At 40.5% G+C, this 19,310-nt stretch overlaps 2 protein-coding genes across 2 annotated transcripts; both read right to left on the bottom strand.

Moving 5' to 3' along the window:
* Positions 1 to 6,461: 6,461 nt before the first annotated feature.
* On the bottom strand, positions 6,462 to 9,719 carry LOC307260519 (complement C1q-like protein 2). Its single transcript, XM_080040780.1, has 3 exons — positions 9,552 to 9,719; positions 7,550 to 7,681; positions 6,462 to 6,966 (listed from the first exon to the last, which is right to left on the bottom strand). Exons 1-3 carry the CDS (start codon positions 9,712 to 9,714, stop codon positions 6,695 to 6,697), a joined length of 567 nt encoding a protein of 188 aa, XP_079896906.1. The 5' UTR covers positions 9,715 to 9,719; the 3' UTR covers positions 6,462 to 6,694.
* Positions 9,720 to 10,565: 846 nt separating this feature from the next.
* Positions 10,566 to 14,042, bottom strand: LOC307261163 (complement C1q-like protein 4). Its single transcript, XM_080041630.1, has 4 exons — positions 13,874 to 14,042; positions 12,308 to 12,370; positions 12,058 to 12,195; positions 10,566 to 11,037 (listed from the first exon to the last, which is right to left on the bottom strand). Exons 1-4 carry the CDS (start codon positions 13,962 to 13,964, stop codon positions 10,751 to 10,753), a joined length of 579 nt encoding a protein of 192 aa, XP_079897756.1. The 5' UTR covers positions 13,965 to 14,042; the 3' UTR covers positions 10,566 to 10,750.
* Between the last annotated feature and the right edge of the window lie 5,268 nt (positions 14,043 to 19,310).

Genomic DNA, 19,310 nt, shown 5'->3' with positions numbered 1-19,310 from the left:
TCAGACGGCAGGTAAACAGCATAGAGCAAACGGAGCATCTCCTGGTATAAAACGCCATTAAATAACAGTGTTAAAACCTTGATTAATCTAGTCATTAATATCCCCATGGTGTTAATGAGGTGATTAATCCAGTCATAAATATCCCCATGGTGTGAATGTGGTTTTATCAGGACCTGAGCTGTGAACATGAAGATAACTCCTTTCCAGTTATTTATAGCCTTGAATCTCCGGTGAGTGTTGAACGTGCCAATGCTAATTTGTTGTTAGCTAGCTACTTTGAAGAGAAAAGAGACTATAAATGCTGTTTTAGTTCAGAAACCTTTACTTAAAAAAACAAACGGAGTCATATGAAGGTTTTCCAATGTCTCAATAAACTTTTGTGCCCATGGTGTCATTGTTAAATGTGTTAAATAAATCGCTAAAGTGATCGCTAATCGCTAGCTACATGCTAAACGCTAGTCGCTAACCCATATTGTTAGTTGGTTAATGAGACTACTATGCTAATGTTATGCTAATCGCTAGCTCATGCTAATCGCTATGCTACGTGCTCATTCCGGTTAGAGCAGCACAGACATGATGATGAAACCTTAAAGGAGCAGTTCATCTATTTGGATGATTCTGAAGCACTTTGTTTAGGATACTTAACCCACTTAAAGTTTTATTTAATGTATTGTGGTGGTTATAATGCGCTAGCTAAGAAAAGTGTGAGAATATGGAGTTTTGTCCCCTAGGTAACATACCAGGATATGTGGGGATCATGGTCAGTAATGAATTCTTTGTGGTTTAAATACTAATTGTTGTGATACATCATGACGATTAATTTAATTGTATTTAAAAGTATATCTTTGGCTTTTGGTTAAACATTGTGAGAAAGATGAAGAGTAAAATCTCATGTTTGACACAGAATAGAACCAGATAACTTACATTCTGCTCTATGTGTGCAGGTTGTTTATTCTGTGAGATCCCAGAAAGAGAGTCGAGCTTTGATGGCGAGCTTTGCCCAGCAGAACTGTGGACGGTGTTGGATACGGCGTGGCCAGCCCTGAACCCTGCCACAGAGGACTTGGATTTGCAGATTCATTCCTTCAAACCCAGATAAGATGCACACACACTAACATACCCGGGTAGTAGTATTAGAGAAACTGAACTTGAACATTCTACAGCTCATGTACATGAGTGTGTACATGGCATGCCCCACTGGAATACATTTTTTAACCTTTCAAAGTAAAATGAATCATGCTCGTGCAGTTTGATAGGAAAATCAACTGTGTCCTATGTGAGCTGGTTAGTACTATTTTCTGGAGTCATTTGGAAACACTGGGTCACATATTAATCAGTGGGCTACAGTCCTGCTGCTACGATGTCACCACAGTCACATAGCTGCCGCGGCCAGCGCTGTTTGCTTACTGTCCCTGTCGGCTCGCACCGAGCCGTCTCTGTGCATTAACCCGCGTTAAACGCTCACAACACAGGGGGACAAATATAGGAGCGGCTGGTTTGACCAAGCAAAAGTGAGAGACGGTGCGATACTTTGACCCATATTCTGGCGCCGTCCAGCCTAAACCCCACCTACCTAAAGAATAGTGTCATAAACACCGCCTACCTAAAGGGAAGATTTAGCATAAGTCCCGCTCTGAGCAGCCCCGACCTGACCCACTAAGCTCGGTGGAAACGAGGCAATAGTGTGGTAATCAAGCCAACATCAGGCTGTCACACAGCGACAGTTGGGGTGATTGACACGTCATGTAAAAAAAGAATTGAAAAAATCAGCAAAAGAAGAAAAAGAAGAAGTGTGTGAAGAATTACTCTCACAGGAGGATAAATAATAATAATAATAATTGATAGGTTTTATATAGCGCTTTATTGCCTAGGCACTCAAAGACGCTTTACAGGGTTCCTGGTTCAATTCATTCACACACAGTCATACCGGTGGTGGTAAACTACGAGAGTAGCCACAGCTGCCCTGGGGCAGACTGACAGAAGCGTGGCTGCCATTCAGCGCCAACGGCCCCTCCGACCACCACCTCAAACATACAGCAATCATACACATTCACACAAGGCAAGGTGGGTGAAGTGTCTTGCCCAAGGACACAACAACCATGACACAGGTGGCCGGGCGGGGATCGAACCGCCAACCCTTGGATCGTTGGCCGACCCGCTTAACCACCTGAGCCACAGTCGCCCCGAAAGGGCGATAAAGGTAAGCATTGGCATATTTGAATTTCTATCCTATTTTATTTAGGTTTTCTCTGCTCAGTATGTTATCCTTGTAATTGTGTTTATTGTGTTTGCTCATCATCACTGTAAACGAGGGAAACCTCACTCAGTGTGTTTCCATAGGACAGATAGATAGGATTAAACCATATACCGAATTTGCCACTGGAAAGGTCCGCGTCACTTTTCTGAGTATACAGTATCTCACAAAAGTGAGTACACCCCTCACATTTCTTCAAATATTTCATTATATCTTTCCATGGGACAACACTGAAGAAATTACACTTTGATATAATGTAAAGTAGTCAGTGTACAGCTTGTATAACAGTGTAAATTTACTGTCACCTCAAAATAACTCGACACACAGCCATTAATGTCTAAACTGAAGGCAACAAAAGTGAGTACACCCCTAAGAAAAAATGTCCAAATTGGGCCCAAAGTGTCAATACTTTGTGTGGCCACCATTATTTTCCAGCACTACCTTAACCCTCTTGGGCATGGAGTTCACCAGAGCTTCACAGGTTCCCACTGGAATCCTCTTCCACCCATTCATGACGACATCACAGAGTTGGTCGATATTAGAGACCTTGCGCTCCTCCATCTCCCGTTTTAAGAAGCCCCAAAGATGCTCAATAGGGTTTATGGCTGGAGACATGCTTGGCCAGTCCATAACCTTTACCCTGAGCTTCTTTAGCAAGGCATTGGTCGTCTTGGAGGTGTGTTTAGGGTCATTATCATGTTGCAATACTGCCCTGCGGCCCAGTTTAAGAAGGTTGAGTGCACGTTTTCAGCGTCATACCAAGAGGTTGACTTTGGAAAATAGACGTATGAATACTGCCAGCATTGCTGCAGGTCTTGTAGGGGTTGGGGGTCAACCTGTCAATGCTCAGACCATACGCCACACTCTGCATCATACTGGTCTGCATGGCTGTCGTCCCAGAAGGAAGCCTATTCTAAAGATGATGCAAAAGAAAGCCCACAAACAGTTTGCTGAAGACAAGCAGACTACGGACATGGATCACTGCAACCATGTCCTGTGGTCTGATGAGACCAAGATAAACTTATTTGGTTCAGATGGTGTCAAGTGTGTGTGGTGGCAACCAGGTGAGGAGTACAAAGACAAGTGTGTCTTGCCTATAGTCAAGCATGGTGGTTGGAGTGTCATGGTCTGGGGCTGCATGAGTGCTGCCAGCAGTGGGGAACTACAGTTCATTGAATGCTAACATGTACTGTGACATACTGAAGCAGAACATGATCCCCTCCCTTCATAAACTGGGCCGCAGGGCAGTACTGCAACATGATAATGACCCCAAACACACCTCCAAGACGACCACTGCCTTGCTAAAGAAGCAGAGGGTAAAGGTGATGGACTGGCCAAGCATGTCCCCAGACCTAAACCCTATTGAGCATCTTTGGGGCTTCTTAAAACAGGAGATGGAGGAGCGCAAGGTCTCCAGTATCCACCAGCTCCGTGATGTTGTCATGAATGAGTGGAAGAGGATTCCAGTGGCAACCTGTGAAGCTCTGGTGAACTCCATGCCCATGAGGGTTAAGGTAGTGCTGGAAAATAATGGTGGCCACACAAAATATTGACACTTTGGGCCCAATTTGGACATTTTAACTCAGGGGTGTACTCACTTTTGTAACCGGCAGTTTAGACATTAATGGCTGTGTGTCGAGTTATTTTGAGGGGACAGTAAATTTACACTGTTATATAAGATGTACACACACTACTTTACATTGTATCAAAGTGTCATTTATTCAGTGTTGTCCCATGAAAAGATATAATGAAATATTTGAAGAAATGTGAGGGGTGTACTCACTTTTGTGAGATACTGTACATGGCCTGTCAGAGAATCGATAAATGGCCGGAGTATGGCTGACTCCACTACGCTGGCGCTGTAGCCCTTTCAACAGGTGGTTATAGAGCCACTTTCGGTTCCTCTCCGGCAACAACACTACTATTTATTACGCTGTCTCCTTCTCGAGCAAGCGCAGAACGCAAACTCCGATATGAGATATGCGATCCTGTATACATGCAAGTAGAATGCCGACTATGAACGAGTAATCCAGGTGTTCTTATTTGACTTTGCGTGTCCGTTAATGTGCCAATTCCGTGCGAAGTAGATCGGATAAAGGTGTTTACATGCATTTTAGAAGTCCTGTTGAAGTCTTATTCATTTATTTACCCGATTATGATTCTCCATGTAAACTTGCTGACTGTCTTTCGAGTGAAAATAAAGATTATTGATTGATTGATTGGTTCAAATTCACTTGTGGGGTGGAGGTGGTGGTAGCTATAATGTAAGCTAACTAACTTTTGAGAAAGCTTTTTTTGTCCTGCTAGCTAGTTCAGCTAGCCTCAGCTAACTTGCATACTTACATACTAAATCCTAGGATTTAGTATGTAAACAAAGCCAGCCTCTCAGTCATAGAACTCTTTTGCTGTTATTTTCCACAGTAACATTACTTTAGGATTATTGCATTAAGGTTAATATTTATAGGCCTTTAATGTGAAGTGTGATTTATAATTAAATCATATTATTATAAGACCTATTATAATGAGTAGTAGTATTTGTATAGTACTTGTAGTTGTAGCCTATAACAGTGGATTATTCAAATAGCCTCTGTCATGTTCTACGATCAGTTTAGACAGGAGGCCTATTGTGCTGGTGATATGGTGAAGATCAGGATGGGATATCGACAACAGGACCTGCGGTTGTTTATTAAACAGCAGCTTCCACCGTCGGGTCACATGGTCACGGATACGTCAAGATTCAGATCAACGAAAACTGGAAGTTTGCAGTGTAAGTCTTGATTTTTTTTTTTTTTTTTTTTAAGATATTTTTTGGGCATTTTTATGCTTTATTTGATAGTGCAGAGAGACAGAGGTGAAATGGGGCAGAGAGGGGAGTGACATGCAGAGAACGACCGCGGGTGGGAAACGAACCCAAGTCTGCTGCTGGGCCTGGCCCGGGAGGGGGACGCCTTACCAACTGAGCTAAAGGCGCCCTAAGTCTTGATTTCTAATGTTTTCAAACTTCTTAATTAGCCGCCGTAATAATTTAAATGAGAAGCAACATGCGGTTATTATTCATTATTGTAAGACAGCATAGCTTTCGTGTATAACCCACTAGCTAGCAACCCATAACGGCTAATATTTGTTAGCAATAGCGTCCTAGTTTGTAAGAAGTACCATTTGATATTGGCAACTTATGAGGATGTTAATAATTAACTGTTAACCAACAATGCAAAAGTGGATGGACATTATAACCCTTATTGCAGGGCTGTAATAATAGACTTAGTTTTAGCTTGGTGTTCTTAATTCTACTCAAATCTACATGAATATTTTGTTTTTAATATTCTGTCCTTTCAATGGTTAAGAGCCAATTTGCAGCCACAGTGTTGCCTCAACATTTCAGACAAAAGTAAATTAGGTTTAACAAATTGTTACATGTTGTTCTTCTGGGTTTACTCATATGTTCAACTTGTGAACTGCACAATCTGCTTTTTCTACAGGCTCATCTTGGCAGTCCTGCATTTCAACCATAATGGCAGCTGAGAGGTTACTTGAACCAGTGAAGGTAAGGCTGTTCTTGCAGTTTGCCTCCTAAGGCCCTGTTAAAGGAATAGTTCAACATTTTATCTCACTCCCCGGCTCAAGAAAAGGCGTCAGAAACCGTTCCTGTGACTGCATGCATGTTTGAAGAAGATGGGCAATTTATCCAGGTTAACTTGGCTAAAACACTGGTAGTCTAGGGGACCAACCCTGATTGAAGCTTGGATGTTCACAAGCTACCCAGCAGTGTTAAATAAATCAAATTGGCTCCATAATTACATATAAATGCATACACAGTTACAGTTGTAGTCCAATAATATTCTGCATTTTCTAATGTTCTTTAGCTTCTATGAAAATGTAAAAAAAAGTATTTTACTTAAACACCTCGTACCTGTATCTGAATATAAGCTTAGGAAAGTCAGAATACAAGTAGAGCTGACTTTAAACTGCTGCATTTTAATCAAACCAACATATAATAAAGATATTTATACAAGTAAATCTATAATTTAAATTTAATACACTTTCAGACCAATGAAGGTAACTACTGGAAACAGCTCAAAGTGGTTAAATACTCTGAGCAATAAAAACATCTTTCTTTTTTTATTACGACTTGAAGCAATTGTTTGTTGTTGCTTTCAAACTGTTGATATTTAAATGACACCAACAATATTAATGAAATGTCCAGAGATGCTTTGCAGTGATGTTTAATGACAAAGGAATCAGACAAATAACATGAAATTAGTCTTCATTCAGTTGTAGATTTAAACATTTATGACTTTATACTTTTATATGAAGGAAAATGAGAAGTGAATTTGACTTTGCTGCTGTGATTAAGATTAAGATTATGATATTTTAAATGCAAGAATTATTTAAGAAAAGCAAAACCTGCATTAACATCATGTAGGTGAAGATGTTTGTGTGTTACATGGTGAAAAGCAGATGGCCACTGAAGGTGGTGAGGTGATCGTTGCTGTCATGCACTGTTGAGCTAGTCCACAGATGCACAGACACGACATCTCCAGCCTCCAGGAGCAGCGTGGCACCTTGAGAAGTAGAGGGATAATCGGATGACTGGGACTCAAATGCGAGGAAGATGTTCTCTGAGTTCTTCATCAACACAGCGCCGTTATGTCTGGATCCATAAAGGTGCCACTCGAAGTGATAGGCTCCTTTCAGCGGTGCAGTGAAGGCACCTGTGGAAAGGTTTTTTTTTAAAGCGAGACACTGCAGGTGAATAAGGTAAACAATTAAACATATAGATATTACCATGAAACCTTGCCAGCTGGTTACTGACGTGAAAATAATGTGTTACATTTTTTTGAGAAATGTCTGAAATAATTTTATTAATTATATTTGTTTAAATCAAATCAATTATTTGTAAATTAGCATCTCTTTTAAATCCCAGAGTTAAATCTTTATTTCATTCTTTCAACAGATTAGTTTCCAAAGTTTTTACAATGAACCAGATATGAACTAATCCTTCTGTAATAACCTTCAGAATAGTGCTGAGAATGATTATGGAAAGTTTAGTTGATGTAAGTGCTTAAGAAGTTGAGATTTTTGTTTCAGAGTATTGAAAAAAACTAAGGTTGAAACAATGTCTGTTAATAATATGGTTGTATAGGAGAAATAATGTAATGGAGGCTAAATAGACACACATCTCAAAGTTAACCATTGCTTGAAATTGAATTATGGTTTTCCCTGCAGTATATCTCCTTAAATGAAAATTCAACTGTTTTCGCCATCGGCCAAAACTGAAATGTCTAGTTCAGGTACCTGTGACTGGGCTGTAGGCGTTTCCAATGTTGGTGACGACGTGTTTGTAGACCAGAGGAGTGTTTCTGTCAAAGGGTCCAAAGGTTTGAATGCCAGAAGCTGACAGAGAGGCAGAGAAAGCCACCTGTTTACCTGAGAGAGAGAGAGAGAGAGAGAGAGAGAGATTCAGCTGTTTATCGTCTATCGATCAATTAACATTTATTTATTGTTACTAAACTTTTCTAATTTCAATATAAGTATGAAATAATGCACAAAGAGTCAGGAGTCAGATTTCCGCAGACTTTAGTTGAAAACTTGCAAGTTGAGTCAGTTATCATGTACACACATAGTATAACAGAGAAGTGACTAAAGTCAGAAAGGGATGTTACAACATTTATACCCATACTGGCACGTATTTGTCTGACCAGGTGCGTGACCCTGGTCTTCTGAGTTTCAATTCCTTACAGACAGTTTCACTTCTTCATGGCTAAGGGCAAAAATAAGTGTACCACAGTGTTGTACACCAGAGTTCAATGTGAGGTGAATAGAATGACTAGCATTAATATGTTATACAATCATAGAGAAATAGATTTCGTCAACATTTATGAAGCCCTTTACTTTAAGGAAACAATCAAATGTAACATACAGTAAAGTCAGAAAAGCTTACACATCATCAGCAGGAGGAAAATGTCACAGTGCTACTGTGTATTAAAAGTCTTTCTAAATAAATAAGTTCTCAGGTTAGATTTAAACTGAGCTGCGTCTGTGATGGTGTTAATGTCAGGGGGAGACACTAGGCCATCTGTTCCTCGCCCGAGTACGTTTGAGCCCTAAAGTCTAAATCGTTTGGCTAGTGTGAGCATGCCATCCGTACTCAAGTACAGTACACTTCCGTGGCTTGAGTACTCAGGTCAAAGTACAGATGCTAATGAGATGACACACGCTCAAACTCGAGCACAAGCAAGCGCATTGACGGCAATCCTGACGTCATTTTATTAGGGATGCACATAGTCGGTTAAACGTTCAAACGTGAGAATTAACGTGTGTGTGGGCTAATAAAAGAGGGAGAAGGATAAAAAGGTGAGAGCAGCATAAAGCAAAGCAAAAAGGTTTTTCTTGACCGCTGCCTTACGGCCTCCACACACATCCTGCGTCTACCTCTGGAGCGCGTCGCCTTACCTTACTGCTGCCTCTCTCGCACTTTTCTCGGCCACACATGTAACGTCTCAACTGCTGCTGCAGCGCTGCTTCTAAAAGCCCTGTCTTTCTACATAGAGTTTTCATAGATAATTCCCATTAATATGAAGTTGTTTCATGTCATGTTGTGATGCATATGATTAATATTGAGTTTTGACAGTAATCCTAGCGCCTCGTTGTTTTTTTTTTCACATTTTCGCTCTTGGGAGTTTTATTTTGAAAGAAACAAACAGGGAAATTGTCAAACTCCAGTGAATGCTGCTGGTATGACTGGCAACAGAGTATTTCTCTATCAGTTAAAGCAGAGAGACCCGAGAGAGACGCGCGTCTCCCTGACAAAATAGGTTCCTCCTCCTGAGGTAAAGGGGAGCGTCGCCGCAGACGTGCCTCTGACGGGCATCTGCAGCGCGGCACAGGTTGATTACACGTCATTGACAAAAAGTCAGACGCAGACGTGCAGTAGAGGTAGGATGTGTGTGGGACTTTAAAAGAAGTTGCTTGGATGACCACAGTGACCTGCTGTCACTTTATCAAGATTTTTTTAGTAATGAAAATATATTCTGGTTGAAAATGTTTTAACATGTTTTTGTTAGAGGAGACGTGATTAATCCACAACTCCCATATACAGTCAATGTTGAAAACTTGAAAATTGTCACTAAATTTGGGACAAACAACTCTTAACCACTACACCACGAGCGAACAAACATCTGTACCAATTTTTTGCATCAACTTTTAAGACTTCACCTACTTCCATTGCTGGAAAAAAGCTTAAAGTTGTGAACCAATTCATCTTTGTAGCACACTATTATCCTGACAGACACTGTACCTTTATTCTCTGCTTGCAGGTTTTTCACCTCCACCTCCTGCTTAGCCAGTGAGGCGGTGAGCTCTCTCAGTGCAGCGTGGACGTCCTGTTGGTCCGACAGAATCTCTGTCTCTTCGGCGTAGACGGAGCAGACGAGCATCAAAACCACAAGGACCTTCATCATGACGCTGATGGTTGAACTGTGTGATGTGTTAACCTGTGATGTGTTTATGTAGAACAGAAGAAAGAGGCGTGGAGGAAAAGCCTCCAATGGCTGCAACGGATTGTAAAGAAAGATTGCTGGCACTCAACTGAGCAACCTCAGTTACCCTGATAATCACCATATAAGGTCAGGCCATGAGGAAGGCCCGTTCCATCATGGCTGATTCAACCCATCCCCTGTTCTGTAGTTTCTCCCTCCCTCCCTCCCTCCCTCCCTCTCTCTCTCTATCTCTCTCTCTCTCTCTCTCTCTCTCTCTCTCTCTCTCTCTCTATACTTGACTGTTAAATAATGGTGAAAAAACACCAAAAACATATCTTTTGAAAACAACAAAATGAAATCCAGTCAATGGTTTCTATTAATATAATTGATCAAACATTTAGTTTGAAGGCATAAAATGCTGTATTTTCATTAAAAAACTAAATACAGCGTCCCACAAAAATAATCCCTCTCAATGATGACTTCTGACCCACTAGAATGTGTAGTGGTCCTCCTCTCTGGCTGGATTTTACATAGTAACATTTGTTGGTTCTGTTTTGTAAAGACAAGATTCAGACTTAGCTCCACCCCAGCTCCTACACACAGGCCCTCCCCCCCGACCGCTCGCTACCGCTTCACGCTCAGGGAAACTTCACTGGAGGGGGGGGGGGACACTTTCCAGTTAGAGACACATATCAGTGTAAACAACTGAGCTCACCAAAGCTGAGTCCCTGCTAGTGAGCCATTCTGACAGAGAACAATACTGTCACAAAGCATTTGATTTTCTGTTTTCAACGTGTTGATATTTAAACATAAATAATAAAGACATCCAGAGATAATGCTGCAATCATGTTTTATGAGAAGAAAAGAATCACATTTCTTACATGATAGTTTACATGTTGCATTGCTCTCTCTCATTCAGCTCAGTTAACTTCACAGTGCTGCAGTGATTAGGATTAAGGTTAAGAGCAGTAGTGTTAAAGGAAACTAAAAGCATGGATGGATTTCACCTGCTTCTGTCTCACATGGGGAAAAGCAGATGACCGCTGAAGGTGGTGTGATTATTTACATTATCAAACACTTTAGCACCTTTAAATAGACGCAGAAACACAGTATCTCCAGCCTCCAGGAGCAGTGTAATGCCTTGAGAAGAAGACACAAAACCACTCTTCTGATCCTCCCATGCCGCAAAGGTGTGCTCGGAGTTCTTGACCAGAACAACAGCTGTAGTTGCACCAGTACTGCCTCCATATGCAGCTATGTACCACAGGAACTGGTAGCCCCCTTTTACCGGTGCAGTGAAAACACCTGTTGGACAATTGTTTGAATAATCAATTTAAAATGTAATCATTTTAAAAGGGGAATCAAATAAAAATCAAACATTGCAACATCCTTCAAACTAGGAATGGGCATTTTAAGAAATTTAATTTAACGATTAATTGGGAAAATTAACAATCAATTATCGATTTAATCGTTATCTTTTTACATATTAAAAAATGCCAACAGAACATCCAAAATTCAGCCTTTTTACCATAGACTGTATACAAGAGGTTTTTACTCAATTACATCTTTATTCCAAGATCTTCTAGGCAAACAACAATCCATTAAGACAAGGCAACTTTTAAAAATAAAATAATAATAAAATGCAGCGCTGGTTAAAGCCCGAGGCTATGAGTCAACAAGGAGCCAATGCTACAATACCGTTAAACACATATGGGCCTCCTAAGATGCTGTCAAACATTACTTAATCTAATAAACAAAATGTGCAAATTAGTTCCCTGATGAAGGCGAAGTAGGAAAGCAGAGACGCTAAAGTTAGCTGCTAATGCTAGCGGCGCTAACGTGACGTGTTAAACAGGGTCGGAAGTAGGCTTCAATGTACAAGTGGTACATAATTTGGTTTGTGGAGGTTTTGCGCTTATACAAGGTTTCACAATGTTTAATGAACTTAGTTATTTTCGGTTCTAAGCTGTCCAATGCCAAACTTCGCCTTGACTTCTTCATGTTTATGTTTTGACATCTAATGCAGCTCGCAGGCTGCTGCCTGAGCCTGTTCTGTTGTCTCCTACTACTAGTTAAGTATCTCCCCCTGCTGGTAGGATGTTTAATTGCTGCCCATAAAGTCTGGTGCTGCCACATAGTGAAATTCATTGCTGTGCTGCCGGACTCACACTGCGCAACACAACGGCTATATGATCGATAACAATTTTACGTGATCGACAATATTCTTAACGATCAATGATCGATCAACGATTAATTATGCCCATCCCTACTTCAAACAGACCATCAAAGCTAAAGAGTGAAATGTATTGTAACAATGTCAGATACCTGTTTCTGGGTTGTAGGCCTTTCCAATGTTTGTGGGGACACTCTTGAAGATCAGAGTCTTGTGTTCCGTAAAGGGTCCAAGAGAGCTAGTTGATCCGCCTTCAGCGGACAGAGATGCTGAGAAAGCCACCTGTTTAACTGAGAGAGAGAGAGAGAGAGAGAGAGAGAGATTTTTTAGTAAGGAAAATATATTCTGCTTGAAAATGTTTGAACATGTTTTTGTTAGAGGAGACATGATTAATCCACACACCTTGCAGTCTTTTCTTCAGCTTGTCAACCTCAGTCTGCTGATCCTCCAGTTTTGCTGCTTGTTCTGAAAAAAATGCAGATAAGGGAGGGTTTGAGGGAGAGAGAGAGGGGGAGGGAGGAAACCAAAGCGATGTTTGACAGGTAAAAGTAAAGATATATTTGCATCGCTTCCCCGTTATGTAAACAACTTACTGACACACCATGTGACCAGATATGAAGCACTTTAGTTTTGACCAATAACTCATGAACTGTGAGGCACAGATATGAATGCATTGCCATTTGTCTTGCCCTGAGGCTCTGTCCACAGACTGGTTCCCCCTCTGCTCCGCCTCAGGACCAGCCTGAGAACATATCAATTAGACTCCTACATCACCCATTGGAACACTAAAACACACACACAGAGCATTATGCTAGTTTTTCCAAAAATCTGGGGTTGGGGTTATTTGTGCCAAAGGGCCTGGGGTGTGCACGCTGGTCACCAAAAGAAAGTGATTGTCTACAGTAGCTCAGAAGAGAGTGACATCTCAATTCCACTTAACGACACCACTGATGAGAGTTCAGATGGCCAGAAAGATGATGATGGTGACTTTGTCATTGTGAGCTTTGCAGGTAAAACCACCTATATCTGCTAGGCCTTGTTTAAGAAAATTTACCTTCAATCTTTGTAAAAAATTAACTTTATTTACTTTAAATAAACCCTAAATTAGTAATTGTCTAATGGATTTGTTTTGCTTTTATATAGCATTACAGTGTATGGGATACATATCAATGGCACAATTTACCCCAACGTATTCTCTCCAAAAGCACAACTTACCCAGCACCGGGGTTTTGTGCCACGAGACATAAACATTTAATTTCAGATCCAAAGTTATTGTTGCCAGGGATGCACCTCATTCTGAAATATATGCACATATTTTAGTTGGAGATAGTACTGTCAAGGCCTCACTTTAAAGTCACATTTTAATTAAAAAGTGGCACAAATCATCCCACTCTCCCCTAATTTGTTTATATAGTTTTTTCATTCATTTAATTTTCAAAATGTTACTATTATTTCAAGATGCACATCAGTATGTTATGTTAAATTGTTATATTTTGTTATATGTACATATTCTTTTGTCTCTCTTTTGTTAATATTTGTAACATTTGTAGCTTTGGCAACACTGTTTGTTTACAGAGAGAGAGAGAGAGAGAGAGAGAGAGAGAGAGACAGAGACAGAGAGAGAGCAATGTAAATATGTTCCATTCACCACTTAAGGTAGCTTTCTTAAATCATGAAAATATTTTCCCCATTAGGTAAACGACATACTGACGCACCATGTGACCAGATATGACGCACTTTAGTTTAGACTCATAACTCATGTTTGTTCTCAATGTAATAACACAGGAAAGGACCAAATACTTCAGTCACTCAGTCACAATTCTATCCTTTTGGACATTAGATATATATATAGAATATATTTTTATATAAATATATATTAATATTCTGAACTTTACATTGTTGTAAAACAGCTTTAGTTCTTAAAGTTTCTAATGTAATTAATTCTCTGATTGAAACGTATCACTTTACCTTTATTCTGTTTCACCATCTCGTTCAGCAGAGCATGGAGACTACGATCATCCTGCACCACGTCCTTCAGAAGCTTGTCTATGGCGGCCATGTTGCTTCTCTGTTCTGTCAGATGAACTGTGTCAGTGTTAACCGGAGTGACACTTATATAGAAGGGAGAACCAGCTATGTACAAACCTCTGTTTACTGTCAAACGGTAGAGTTCTGCCTTCGGGGTTTTCTGTCAGAATTCCAACCACGCCTCCATTATGTAGATCTGAGGTTAGGCATTCTGGATGAAAACACATGAAGTTCCAACTTGGGTTGGGCATTAATTATACTGTACTAAATCATTCTCCTAACACTAGACAGACACATACTTGGCAGCCATCCTGTTATCCTCTCCTGACTCCATGGAGAGGGTTTCGCTTCGGGCAGAAACCACTGACACCAAACTGCCACTTTTCTCTCCCACGGCCTGTACGTGATTGTAACAACACGCCCACATGTAAGAAAATTAATTCATATATAGGATAACAGTATGGCCGACAATCAATGATGTGTCTGTCAAAGTGTTAGGAGAATGATTTAATACTTCACTCGTCTGCGTCTGACTTTTTTTTTGGCGTCCGTGTTAACACACTACAGCGGCCACGGCTCCCACGCCCATCGGAGCCTAGCGTCTCACTCTCTCTCTCTCTCTCTCTCTCCTCTGTCTCTCTCTCCTCTCTGTCTCTCTCTGTCTGTCTGTCTCTCTCTCTCTCCTCTCTGTCTGTCTCTCTTTCTCCTCTCTGTCTGTCTGTCTGTCTCTCTCTCTCTCTCTCTCTCTCTCTCTCTCTCTCTCTCTCTCTCTCTCTCTCTCTCTCTCTCTGCTTTAACTGATAGAGAAATACTCTGTTGACAGTCATACCAGCAGCACTCACTGTAGTTTCACCATTTCCCGGTTTGTCTCTTTCAAAATAAAACTTCCAACAAGCGAAAATGTGGAAAAAAAAAGGCACTAGGATTACTGCCGAGACTCAATATTAATCATATGCGTCATAAAATGACATGAAATAACTTCATATTAATGGGAATTATCTGTGAAAACTCTGTGTAGAAAGACAGGGCTTTTAGAAGCAGCTGCTGAGTCTTTACATGTGTGGCTGAAAACAGAGAGACGCAGCAGTAACAGACGCAGGTTGTTTGTCTCAGGCCTTAGTGAACCTGCAGCAATGTCCTCATGTGACACCTGTTACCTGAAAGAAACAAGCGGCAACTAGTTTATATTAACACTGCTCTTATCACAGGGTTCCCGCGACAACCTGTGTGTCTGTGTGTGTGTGTGTCTGTGTGTGTGTGTCTTGCTCTGTCTACTTTACGTCGCCTCATTGAACAAGGTTCCCAGACTCTCCTGTGGTTGCCTTTCAAAGTCAAGTAAACATCATAAAAATTAATAACAGCCTTTGCTGAACTAATGTTGCAACATGTCATTCAATGGGGCTCATTCAGATGATTTCATAACCTCTTCATCTCTCTTGGTAGTGCAGCCCTCAGGTCAAACACACCTCCGCAATTGAGCTGTGAAAAAAAAACTTTTCTCACAGCTCAAAAACAACGTACATAAAGTACTTAATCAAAATAAATTCTGTGGTATTCATTACAATTATAAATTATAAACTGTAGGCCTAATACAATTCATCTGTACATACTCTATCCATCTACTGTAGGGGAGAACGGGGTAATTTGTCACACGGGTTGGTTGTCACAATCGTTATATCTCGGAACCAGAAGGTGCTGTCTGTGAAATTTTGGTATGTAAATATCCAGAATTGGGATCAGAGGTCACCTACATAGTCTTCCTTGGAGTTAGACTGCTGAATTTGAGGTGAGACGACTGTTTGTGTTTTTCATGTCAAATTGAAAATATTTAGCTCCTCAGTATTTTTCTTCTAGGCTTTTACACAATGGGTTTATAACAAAACACTTGTTACCCATACAAAGTGTGAAGGGTAAACTATAGTTTAGATTGTGGTTAGCAAGCTAATTAGTTGTCAGATGGTTGTTGGCCTTGATGCTAGCAAGAAATTCAAGTTGGGGTTGGTCGTCAAATTTTTTGGGGGGTTGGTTGTCACATGTTATCTCAAGGCTGCAGCCAGAAAAGGAACCCAATAACGAAATAAATTGTCAAGCTGTATCCTCACTGACACCCCAGAGAAGGAAAGAATAGAGCAGGAAAAGGCAGCTAGCATGCAAAAGAAAAAAGGGCAACAAAATCAAAACAACCCAGTGCATCCCAAACTAGACCAGCTGCCAAGGCTACAGTAAGTTATGTAGGCCTATTTGTCAACTTGACAATGCAATTAAACTTTCAAATGTAGTTCTACTTTCTTGCCTTCTTTTTAAGATTATTCCCATTAAGATAACATTGTGACAAACAACCCCATAGTGTTTGACAACCGAACCCTTGATGGGGTTGGTTGTCACAATTTGTAAGGGTGTCTTTGATGATTAATTTCTTCTTTATTACAATAAGATAGAAAAAGTGAGGGGTACACATTTCAAGTCAACACCTTAAGCTTCAATTTAATGTAGGAATGACTATTGAAAGATGTTTAGGTGATAAGCAATTCTCACTAGAGTAAAAAGTGTGCCTACTTACCCCGTTCTCCCCTATTCAGTGTTTCTCTTATCACTGTTTCGGGGATTCGGCCCAAAGACAATGATAGGAATATGATTTATGTTGTTGTTGTGCTGAATAACAACCTTAGTCATCTATCTACGGTCTCTTTACACATAGAACAGGTTTTATTTTATTAAACATTTATCTAATCTATGTGAAGTAGTGTCTGCTGCTGTGATGCTTTGCTCTCTCCTCTTCTCTGTTTGGTGAAGGGCGGGGCTACACCTCTGACACACACACACACACACACACACACACACACACACACACTAGTGCGCACACACCCACAGTCTGAGACAGAGAACTACAACTGTTACATTTAATATGTCCTTGTTAACTATGTTATAATGTACAGTAGTCTGTGGTGAAGAGCTAAATATGTTTTATTTGAGTATTTATTTAAGTTAAAAAAAATTGTCTCCCCCTACCCCTCCAAACACACTGAAGTAATTTTAAAAACTTATTAAAAAAATGACTTACTAAAAAAAGTTTTTTGTTTATTGATTTTTCCGCAACAGTCATGATTTACTAACCAGTTACATCTCTGATGTAAATCATCTTAGTTTTGGGCCACATCAAACTCATTTAGATTCTATATTATCACATATAATAATGTAACAATCTTACCATGGTGGAGAGGTTTGTGTGTCCCTGTGAACCTGAGGGCTGTGTTGTCTGGAGTGCTCCTGGTCTCCCAAGGCAAAGTGTCTCAGGTGAGGGGCCCGACAGAATGATTCACTATGTCTCTAATGGCAGAACAAGTTAGAGGAGAGACCCTGCCTTTCTGGAGCCAGGCCCAGAGAGGGGGCCGGGTCTGCCACGGCGCCCCAGACAGACAGACAGACAGACAGACAGACAGACAGACAGACAGGCACAAGCCCCTTTACATCTGATGGGCCCACAACTAGATCTGGTGGGGCTCAACCCTTTGGGTCAGGTGGGCTGCCTTACAGGTTACTTTATTAGGCACATCTGTTCAATTGCTTTTAAAACAAATAGCTGATCAGCCAATCTCATGGCAGCAACTCAATGCATTTAGGCATTTAGACGTGGTTAAGAAAATGTACTGAAGTCAAACCGAGCATCAGAATGGGGAAGATAGGGGCTTTAGGTGACTTTGAACATGGCATGGTTGATGGTGGACGGCAGGATGGATCCATGCTTTCATGTTTTTTCCGCCAAATTCTGACCCTACCATCTGAACTTTGCGAGTGAAATCAAGACTCATCGGACCACGCAAGATTTTTCCAATCTTCTATTATCAAAATTTGGTGAGCCTGTGCATACTGCTATAGCCCATCTGCTTCAAGGTTGGTCTTCTCATTCAACATGATTGTAGCATTATCTCTCGATGTCTTTATTATTTATGTTTGATATCAACACATTGAAAACAGAAAATCAAATCAAAAGCTTTGTCCCAGTATGTGAGTCTGTCATTACTGGACCAAATAACGACAGGATAGCCCCCGCTCGGCTCTACAATATTGAATTAACTTTCTTTGATCAATAATCACAACCGCGGTTGCAGTTTTTAATTGACATCTTTAATATGTTCTTTAAAGAAGGGGAAGACATGCAGTAAAGGGCTTCCATATATTCCACATGTTTAATACATTGTGGGTAATGAACTATTTAACCATATTCATACTAATTTGACATTTTCAAATCTTTTTCAGGTATCCAGTTCAGGGTCAGGTTGTCAGCATCCAGCGTTCACACACATTAGGGTCAACCAGGAATTAAATCTCTAGTGACACTTATGACTCATTCCATGACGAGCCCTGTGAGCCGATACCTTCCTCCATTCCTGTCTTAGACAATGAATACAGAGAGGTGAACCTGCCAAGAAACAACATGTTTTTAACTATCTACCTATCAAGTGGCGGAGAAACGCCTGAGGCAGAAAGGGTGACCTGGTGAGACCAGACTGATATTGTGACTTGACATTCTCTTGTTTTGTGTTCAAGACAGATGAAACTGGATCACCAAGTGAAAAATATTCCCAGTGAGTTTATGTTTCGGGGAATAAAGGAAATAATTAAATGTGATTATCCACGTCCTTTTCCTCCACGCCTCTTTCTGCTGTTCTACATAAACACATCACAGGTTAACACATCACACAGTTCAACCATCAGCGTCATGATGAAGGTCCTTGTGCTTTTGATGCTCGTCTGCTCCGTCTACGCTGTTCAGGCCTATGATCTCCACGCTGCACTGAGTGAGCTCACCCTGGAGGTGAAAAACCTGCAAGCAGATAATAAAGGTACAGTGTCTGTCAGGATAATAGAAAAACATTTAAACCTTTAGAAACACTGTTGCTCTGCATCAGTTTCAGTGTCATGGAATATTTTCATTAACAGTAAGTCACTAAGTATTTTTCACAAACTGAAATGACTTGTATATGACACATATTGGGTCAATAAAACTGATTATTTAAGTTATATAAGTTAATTATTATTCATTATTATATAAGTTAATTATTTGTTGAGTTTGTTTGTTTATACAATCAGTCTAATAAATGTGAACAGGTGACTTTATCATAGAAAATAGTCTTAGAGGATGTAGGATAGACTTCCATATTTGTGTGGTTTATACATCAGTTGGTCCATATGCTTTGTTCAATGTGTCATAGATCATTCATGCAGTGGATCAAAACTTTATCTGCGTTACTTTTTCTTCAGAACTAGCAGCGAAACCGGACACACTGGAGGATCTGGAGACTGAGGTTGAGAAGCTGAAGAAACAGCTGCAAGGTTTGTGGATTAATCACGTCTCCTCCTCTAGAGTATTATACTA

The sequence above is a fragment of the Ammodytes marinus genome (genome assembly GCF_949987685.1).
Source record: "Ammodytes marinus genome assembly, chromosome: 14".
In the NCBI taxonomy this organism is placed as follows: Eukaryota; Metazoa; Chordata; class Actinopteri; order Uranoscopiformes; family Ammodytidae; genus Ammodytes; species Ammodytes marinus.
Note: the sequence above shows the minus strand (reverse complement) of the source record. Positions and strands in the feature narration are given on the sequence as shown.

Excerpts from the sequence above, each read along its gene's own strand:
- LOC307261163 (XM_080041630.1), bottom strand. The coding sequence starts at position 13,964 with ATGGCCGCCATAGACAAGCTTCTGAAGGACGTGGTGCAGGATGATCGT. Across the intron at positions 12,371-13,873 it reads GATGGTGAAACAGAATAAAG|AACAAGCAGCAAAACTGGAG; the intron begins GTAAAGTGATAC and ends CATTTTTTTCAG. Across the intron at positions 11,038-12,057 it reads GGCCTACAACCCAGAAACAG|GTGTTTTCACTGCACCGGTA; the intron begins GTATCTGACATT and ends ATTGTCCAACAG.
- LOC307260519 (XM_080040780.1), bottom strand. The coding sequence starts at position 9,714 with ATGATGAAGGTCCTTGTGGTTTTGATGCTCGTCTGCTCCGTCTACGCC. Across the intron at positions 7,682-9,551 it reads CCTGCAAGCAGAGAATAAAG|GTAAACAGGTGGCTTTCTCT; the intron begins GTACAGTGTCTG and ends TCTCTCTCTCAG. Across the intron at positions 6,967-7,549 it reads CGCCTACAGCCCAGTCACAG|GTGCCTTCACTGCACCGCTG; the intron begins GTACCTGAACTA and ends ACCTTTCCACAG.